The sequence below is a fragment of the Rhincodon typus genome, unplaced genomic scaffold (genome assembly GCF_021869965.1).
Source record: "Rhincodon typus isolate 14 unplaced genomic scaffold, sRhiTyp1.1 hic_rhity00000051, whole genome shotgun sequence".
Lineage (NCBI taxonomy): Eukaryota > Metazoa > Chordata > Chondrichthyes > Orectolobiformes > Rhincodontidae > Rhincodon > Rhincodon typus.
The window spans coordinates 1,402,332-1,410,862 of record NW_025965689.1 but is presented as its reverse complement, the minus strand read 5'-3'; the positions used below and the strand labels follow the sequence as shown (position 1 = coordinate 1,410,862).

The 8,531-nt window shown below is 46.5% G+C and overlaps 3 protein-coding genes across 3 annotated transcripts; all 3 read left to right on the top strand.

Moving 5' to 3' along the window:
* Positions 1 to 1,375: 1,375 nt before the first annotated feature.
* On the top strand, positions 1,376 to 6,001 carry LOC109932545 (histone H1-like). Its single transcript, XM_048620993.1, has 2 exons — positions 1,376 to 1,464; positions 5,335 to 6,001. Exons 1-2 carry the CDS (start codon positions 1,376 to 1,378, stop codon positions 5,999 to 6,001), a joined length of 756 nt encoding a protein of 251 aa, XP_048476950.1.
* A 605-nt stretch (positions 6,002 to 6,606) lies between these two features.
* Positions 6,607 to 7,309, top strand: LOC109932544 (histone H4). Its single transcript, XM_048621078.1, is given in 2 exon segments — positions 6,607 to 6,801; positions 6,803 to 7,309. Coding segments are annotated over 2 exon segments (294 nt in total). The 5' UTR covers positions 6,607 to 6,646; the 3' UTR covers positions 6,942 to 7,309.
* Positions 7,310 to 7,826: 517 nt separating this feature from the next.
* On the top strand, positions 7,827 to 8,263 carry LOC109932543 (histone H3). The gene has a single exon (XM_048621064.1). It carries the CDS (start codon positions 7,827 to 7,829, stop codon positions 8,235 to 8,237), a length of 411 nt encoding a protein of 136 aa, XP_048477021.1. The 3' UTR covers positions 8,238 to 8,263.
* Positions 8,264 to 8,531: the final 268 nt, after the last annotated feature.

Below are 8,531 nucleotides of genomic sequence, written 5' to 3'. Positions count from 1 at the left end.
GCCCAGGCCACTCACTCCAAGTTCCAGGACCTGTTCCTGCCCCGTTCGGCCTCTTACCAACAGCCCCCGGTTCTCCCTGAACTGAGCCCGAATCAATGCCGCTGTCGGAACTCTGTGTCCCGGACTCACATTGCGATGCGCTGCTGGAAGGGGCCTGCTGTTCCCTGGCTTCCCTGGGCGCTGGTCTCTCCATTGCGGTCTGTTTCAAACAAACCTCTTCCACTCACTGAGTAAATGCTCCTCATTGGCAGCGCTGGGGAAGGGCCTCACGCATGCGCTCTTCTGGTCAGCAGCATGGACTTCTCGGGGGGCGCCGGGAGGGACAGCATCGCGCATGCGCTGTTTTCCCATTGATTCCCAGAAACAAACATGAATGGGTCATTCGGAGATAACAAGGTGTCGAGCTGGATGAACACAGCGGGCCAAGCAGCATCATAGGAGCTGGAAGGCTGACGTTTCGGGTCTCGACCCTTCATCAGAAATGGGGGAGGGGAAGGGGGTTCTGAAATAAATAGGGATAGAGGGGGAGGCGGATAGAAGAGATCCCCTGAGGTTTGTCCGGAGGGAGGAGGGTAACTTCTTCAGGGTCGGCATCCTTAGAATAGGCTTCCCCAATTCCCTTTACTCCCAGTTTGAGCAAAGCGGCTGGGAGCTGTGGGGGAAAGGACAGAGAACGTTACACGCTGGAGCATTGGCCTTGATGAAGCTCCAGTGGAGCTCATTCCCGGGTCATGTTAATAGCTGCCTCCCTCCGGCTCTCTCACAATCTGATGGGGAAGCGGAGAAGCTGACGGCCATTCGGCCCTATTAAGGACTCCACCGTTCAATAACATCACGTCTGATCCCATGTTAACTGCAGTATTCGATCCTGCTGTTCTTCGTCTCATATTAACTCTGTCAAAGTAACATACAGAGCGAGGGAATAAATGGGACATTCTTCCGAAGGCAGAATGTGACTGTTGGAGGGAGTCTTGCGGTGCAGTGGTAGTGTCCCTATTTATGGGTCAGGTGGACCGTGCTAAAGTCATACCCGGACCAGAGGTGTGTAATCGCATCTCTGGAACTTGCTGTACATACCAGTTTGGAGTAGATGACTGATTTTATTCTCAGCATGCTGCAGACAGAAACCTTGTGATGAACGGAGTACCGCAACGAAAGACCCAGCTGTTTTTTGTTTACTTACCCCTGGGACGTGGATGTCGCTGCCTGTCCCAGCATTGGTTGCCCATCCCTCGCGGCTCCACTTGAGAAGGTGATGCTGAGCCGCCTTCTAGAACAGTTGTAGTCCCAGTACTGCCCTCAGCGCCGTAAGCAGGCACTTCCAGGGTCTTGATCCAACGACAGTGAAGGAAAAGGGAAATATTTCTAAGTTCGGATGGTGGGTGACTTGGAGGGGAACTTGTCCGATATCAAGGCGGTGTTCCTCCACATCAGCTGCCCAAATCCTTTTAAATTGATGGATTCGTGAGTACGGAAGATGCTCTTTTTTACGGTTTACAAAATTGTCGTTTAAGAGGGCTATTCAACACAGTTTTTGATCCACGGAAGAGGTACAAATTGAGAAGAAAAAGAACTTGAAAGAAAAAAAAAGCCCCTGAAGTTGGGGAACAGTTCGAAATCAGGAAAGAAAGGGAAAAATGTTTTGATTACGAAGGAGAAAATGAGGAAAAGAGTAAGCTTGCAGAAGCCATTAAAAAACAACAGTTAATATATTGATAAATATGAAAAAGGAAAATGGAGATAAAACTAGGTTGGTACACACAAATATTTGTCACTTACAATCAAAAAAGAGGGGAGTCCATTATGCGGAATTAAAGAAATGGTTATCCAACTGAATACTTACTGTTGTTCTATATTTACAAATGAGGAAAGAAAAAACACGCCAGGAATGTTAAGGAAAACGGAATTTAGTGAGAGGGAGAAACTGAATCAAATCAGTATTATTCAGGAAATAATGTTGTGAAGATTGATAGGATTGAAGGCTGGGAAATACCAGAGACTGATAATTTATGTCCCAGAGCACTTAACACAGTAGCCTTAGAAATGGTGGATGTATTGCTGGTCATGTTCCAAACCTCTATACGCGCTGCAATAAATTCCAAAGATTAGAGGGTAGCTAATGTAAGCAATCTATTTGAAAAGGAAAGGAGAGAAAAATCTTGGAATTTTAGACCAGACAACCTGCAGGAAAAGAAATGATTTTATTGCAGATAATTTGGATAAGAAGTCAGGATCAGGCAGAGACAGCATGCATTTGAAAGTCCTGTTCCTCTGCTGTACTGTTCTATGTTACCAGCCTGACAACTCTACTGGAGTAAAGCAGAGGTGTTAATTTTAATTTATAAAAGCTTTTTTAACAAAATCCCACATCAGATATTATCATGTTAAAATCGAGAAAATGGGACTGGTGCAGAGCTTTGAGAATGACTTAAAAAAACACAGTTGGATAAGAGGAAACACATACAGGGAATGATTTGATCTTTTTCTCAATGACAAGCAGTGACTAGGGGTCATGGCAAGAATCAGTTTTAGGATCAAAGCTCTTCACAATGTACTCACACTGATTTAGATGAGGGAACTGAATGTACTATCTGCAGATATACTGTTGACACAAAATTGGGTCAGATGGTCAGCTCTGAAAGAGGATGCAGTGATTGTGAAGAAGTCAAATCAGTGGGTAAATGCATCTCAGACACTATATCATGTGGATAAATGTAAGGTAGCAAAATAAAAGGAAGGCAGTTATTTTTTGAATGCCGATTAATGTAAACAGTAGAATTTGCAATGAGTCCTGGGTGTCCTCATACACCAGTCACTGAACTAAGCATGCAGGTGCAGCAGGCATTGAGGAAGGCAACTGGTATGTTGGCCTTCATGGAGAGAGAATTTGAGTACTGGAGAAAGGATGAATTGCCACGATTTAACAGGGTATGTGCGAGACTGGAATACTGAGTGAAGGTTTGGCCTCTTTATCTGAGGAAGGATGGTGTTACTATAAAGGCAGTTTTAATGTGCATATTGCTGTGATGGAAGGAGAAATTGAATTGTTTGTGAATATATGTGCTTAAATTCAGAAGAATGAGGGATTCTTTTAGAAAGCTATAAGACACTGGCAGGCCTAGACAATATAAATGCAGGAAGAATGTTCCTGATGGTAGGAGTCATATTTTTAGGAGATAGGTAGGCCATTTAGGGTCAGAAAGTTAGAGTTTTCTTCATTCAGAGAGTGGTGTGCCTATGGAATTCTCTGCCACAGAAATTAGCCATGTCCAACACATTGTATGATTTCAAAAAGGAATTGGGTGAGGCACTTGTGGCCAAAGGGAATCAAGGTATAATTGGTTTAATGTCAAGAGACAGAGAGTGACGATGAAGGGTTGCTTTTTGGACTGGAGACCTGACACCAGTGATTTTCCACAGGAGTGATACTGGGGCCTCTTTTGTTTGTCATTATATAAATGATTTGAATGAGAATATAGAAGGCATGGTAAAAATGTTTCTGGATGATAGCAAAGTTGGTAGCACAGTACTAAGTGGAGAAGGTTTCCTAAGATTACAAATGAATCTTGATCAAATACCTCAATGGGCTGCAAAATGGCAGATGGAGTTAATCTGGATGAATGCAGGGCTTTGCATTTTGGTGCAACATACAAGGGTAGGCCTTGTACAATTAATGGTAGGGCCTTGGGTAGTGTTGTAGAACAGAGGGACCTAGCATTCTATGAAGTCTGCATCACATCTCAACAGGGTGGTTAAGAAGTCATGCTTGCCTTCATTTCACAGTCCTTTGAGTTTGGGAGGTGGGAAATCACTTTGAGGTTGAAGGGACATTGGTGAGGGCACTTCTGGAATACTGTGACCAGTGCTTGTTGCACTGTCAGGGGAAAGATATTATTAAGCTGGAGAGGGTTCGGAAGAGATTCACCAGTATTTTGCCATGTGTGTGAGGTTTGAGTTATAAAGAAAGGATGGAAATGCTGGGACTTTTTTTTTTTCACTGGAGCATAGAATGTTGAGAGGTCACCTTATAGAATTTTATAAAATAATGAGGGGGATGAGACAGAGTTGACGGTAGTTGTCTTTTGCCTGGGATGGGGGCAATGGAAGACCACGGTGGACATTCTTAATGTGACAGGAAAGAGATTTTTGAAAAGAAGGACACGAGGGGCATTTTTTTTTACAGTGAGCATGGACGCATGTGGAATGAACTTCCTGACGAAATTGTCTATGTGGCTACAATTACAATATTAAAACGACATTTGGATAAGTATATAATGATGACAATTTTGAATGGAAATAGGCCAGGAGCAGGTAGGTGGAACTAGTTTAGTTTGGCATTATATTCGGCATGTACGAGTTGGACGAAAGAGCCTGTATCCTTGCTGTATGACTCTATATGAGAGAAAAAAAACTGACACAGGCTATTGAATTGGATGATCTGCCATTTTCATGATGAGTGGGAGGATAGATTTCATGGGCCGTTTGGTTCGGTCCAGTTGCTGTTATTTATATTTCTATGTCTGTTGATTCCCAGAACCGATGTTGAGTATTGTCACCGGAATGAAAAATACTGATCTGGGCGATCAATATAACTTCAACCCATTTGATTGGATCTTGCTGCTGAATCTGCAGAAGAGCGAATCTCCGGCGCAGAAGCCTCAGAGAGTTTAACAGTTACTGAGGAGAAAAACGACAACTAACTCCCTGGATACCGGAGCAAAGGCTGAAAGGAGGAGAAATTGTATCCGTTCACATTTACATTTGGTGATATTTCTGGCCTGTGATTGTGTGGCTGTGAATATTGTGTCAACGAGACTTTAGGAGAAGGGCGGGCGGGTTAGTCGAATGTAACTGTGTTTGCGCGTTCTTTCGTAGCATGTGATCTAGGAGTCCCTCTTGTTCAAATCAATAAGATTTTCAATTCAGGTTATCCCCCTGCTCCCCCACTAAACTCCAAAGGTAAGATTCAAGTCAATGTATTTGTTGATATTAAGATTTCAGTCTAAAAGTGACGACAATGTCAGCGCTCAGCTCAGAGAGCGCGATCAGTGCAGCAGCAAAATGCGTTTAACTCGACAACGGAGCCGTCAATTCGAGTGAAAACATTTTGGCCGCAAACCTTCCCGTGTCAGAGTCAGGAACGATCGAGCCTGGCTATCTAGAGATGCGGAATTGCAGAGGAATTGGAGAGTTTCGGCCGAGAGAGAAACACAGAGAGGCAGCAGGAGCAGGGAGTTGAGGGCCGGTTGTCTCCGCGCCGTCCGCTCGCTGCCTTTCAGTTGCTCAGGGCCGCCACCAGCAGCTTCATTGCTGACCCAGTTCAGTCTGACACAGAGAGATTCAGCGCAGAGTTCTCGACGTGAGCGACAGTGCAGCCGCCGAAACGGCTCCTCCAGCTTCCGCCATCACCAAACCCAAGACTCCTAAGAAGAAGAAGAAGGCGGCGGCTCCCAGGAAAAAAACAGCCGGTCCCGGGTTGGGCGAGCGGATTGTGAAGATTGTCGGGGAGAGCAGCGATCGGAAGGGGACGTCTCTGGCCGCTATAAAGAAGGTACTGCAAAGAAGCGGGGTCAATGTGGAGAAGCAAAATGCACAGATCAGGATGGCTATCAAGAGGTGTCTGGCGAAAGGCTCCCTGGTTCTGGTCAAGGGCCAGGGCGTCTCCGGCTCCTTCAAACTCCCTAAGAATCCAGTCAAGGCAAAAGTGGGAAAGAAGGCGAGACCAGCAGCAGCCGCCAAGAAACCAGCCGTGAAGAAAACAACGGCCAAGAAGGTGACAGCGAAGAAATCCCCAACCAAGAAAGCAACAGGCAAGGATGCGGCCGTCAAGAAGGCAGCAACGCCAAAGAAAGCGGTGAAGAAAGCAGCGCCTCAGAAAAAGACTCCCGTGAAGAAGGTGAAAAAGACCAAGAGCCCCAAGGCCGCAAAACCGGTCCCGAAACCGGGTAAACTGAAGGCCAAGCCCAAAGCGAAAGTGACCAAGAAAGCAGCAAAGAAATGAAGCAGTCTGTGCAACATGTAACCTTCTGAATCCAAAGGCTCTTCTCAGAGCCACCCACATATTTCAGGAAAGAGCTGAGCCCGGATCAAATGATCCCTGTCCTAGCTCCGAGTGCAGGGATAAATTACATATTAATTTATATGAATAACTCGTCCCCATTTCTCTACCGGATTTACACCCAGCCCCCGCAACACTCGTAACACTGGCCCTGAAACCCTGCTTCACAACACAATCCCCAAACAATGATTTTCTCTTTCAGCTGAAGGAATAGAAACTGACATTGAAATGGAAGCAACCGTGTTGACTTGTTAAGAAATGCCGGGAAATGGTCATTTAATTGTATCACAAGTACTTTTAAAAGCTCCTGTTTTTATTATCTTTGACCATGAAGCTCGAGTCTGCAGATTTTCTGCTGATCGTTGTGTTCACTGCTCTTATGGAGAAAAGGTTTCGTTCCAGATCCAGTTGGGGGCGGGAGTTAGCTGGAGGCGGAGCTGGATATTTCTCTGCAGTCACTTTTTAACTATCCAGGCAGCCTCTCACTCTCTGTGAGCTCTTTCTCAGTCAGGTCGGGGCGGGCTGTATAAAAAAGGAAGGTGAGGCAGCTCGGCTCTCAATCGGCAGCGATTGGAGTGAAGAAGCGTGATGTCTGGAAGAGGCAAAGGAGGCAAAGGCCTGGGAAAAGGCGGAGCGAAGCGGCACCGCAAAGTGCTCCGTGATAACATCCAGGGCATCACGAAACCAGCCATCCGGCGCCTGGCTCGCCGTGGTGGGGTCAAGCGCATCTCGGGCTTGATCTACGCTGAAGGTTTTCCTGGAGAATGTGATCAGGGATGCGGTCACCTACACTGAGCACGCCAAGCGCAAGACCGTCACTGCCATGGATGTGGTGTACGCTCTGAAACGCCAGGGCCGCACTCTCTATGGATTCGGCGGCTGAGAAAATCGACCTTTTCCAGCGAACCCAAAGGCTCTTTTCAGAGCCACCCAATTCGTCCTATTGAGGGCGGAGACCTGAGGACGGGGAAAGGCAGCATCATCCGGGAGGGTGTATTGTACTGCAGCTCGTTATCTTACATCGCGACTTGTAATTCTGCCCAGATGCGAAATGTTACATATTCCAGTATTTCTATTTCATTAACCCTTCCAGGAATGATATCTGATTCATTTTTTATTCTGGGACGCCTGCAGATATTTTAATGGCATGTTCTTTCCATCTGGCTGCTAAACGTAGCAATGACAAATTGTTTTCGGACGAATTATAAACTGGGTCTAATAAAAATGTGCCGATAAATTGAGATTGCGTAACTTTATTAGTGTACACTATATTTGCTTTTATTAAGTTTAAATCGGCGGGATTGTTTAGATTCATTAACGGCGGTTACACGTTCGGTTGATCAGTTTGTGCTGTATTAAACCCCGCGCTTTTCTCCTGCCTGTTACAGACAGATCAGACAATAATCCCGTGTCCTGTCGCGCTGTGTGCAAGCTAGGTTTTTTAAAAATCCTACAAAGTAGAAGACTTTATCGTCGTCGGACTTTATTTTTCCTTTAAATATTTAACTTAATCTCAGGAGTGCGAGGGTAAAATCGGCAGGCTATTTGAAATTGACCAACTGTCATTTCAAGTTAACCAATCAGCTTCCAACAATTATTTTATTGCCTTTTCTGTCCCTCCAGGAGCTGTTTCTCAGCAGGTTGAGTGACGGGACTGTATCCAATCCCAATCTGAGGCGGGCTCTTCATTCCCTTAAATTGGCAGCACCGCAACAAACTCAGCATTGATAGCGGTAACTTGTAAGTGTGTTGCAGGAAGTTGAAGAGAATGGCCAGAACCAAGCAGACAGCGCGCAAATCCACCGGAGGGAAAGCTCCCCGCAAGCAGCTGGCGACCAAAGCGGCCCGCAAGAGCGCTCCGGCCACGGGCGGAGTGAAGAAGCCTCATCGCTACCGGCCCGGCACGGTGGCTCTGCGGGAGATTCGCCGCTACCAGAAATCCACCGAGCTGCTGATCCGCAAACTGCCCTTCCAGCGCCTGGTGCGGGAGATCGCTCAGGACTTCAAGACCGACCTGCGGTTCCAGAGCTCGGCCGTGATGGCTCTGCAGGAGGCCAGCGAGGCTTACCTGGTGGGGCTGTTTGAGGATACCAACCTGTGTGCTATCCACGCCAAGCGAGTCACCATCATGCCCAAAGACATCCAGCTGGCCCGCCGGATCCGCGGGGAGCGCGCCTAAACGGAGCGTACCTGGCCCTGTACGTTAACCCCGAGAAACCCAACGGCTCTTTTCAGAGCCACTAAAGTATCCAGAAAGAGCCGAACTGATCCGTGACGTGCGTTTCTTTGTTATATTTCTATGTCTTGTTATTGCACCGCTTTAATTCACCTGTAACTGCAGGAATTGCATCTGACTGAGAAACCAGTGCGTAGGACTGATACGTTTGTATGATAGACATGGAAAGTGAAGAAGCGGCAGCGAAATTTGGAATTTACATTTCAAGTGATCACGGAACATAATTGAAGTAGGGCT

Excerpts from the sequence above, each read along its gene's own strand:
- LOC109932545 (XM_048620993.1), top strand. The coding sequence starts at position 1,376 with ATGGTGGGTGACTTGGAGGGGAACTTGTCCGATATCAAGGCGGTGTTC. Across the intron at positions 1,465-5,334 it reads CCTTTTAAATTGATGGATTC|AGAGATTCAGCGCAGAGTTC; the intron begins GTGAGTACGGAA and ends AGTCTGACACAG.
- LOC109932543 (XM_048621064.1), top strand. The coding sequence starts at position 7,827 with ATGGCCAGAACCAAGCAGACAGCGCGCAAATCCACCGGAGGGAAAGCT.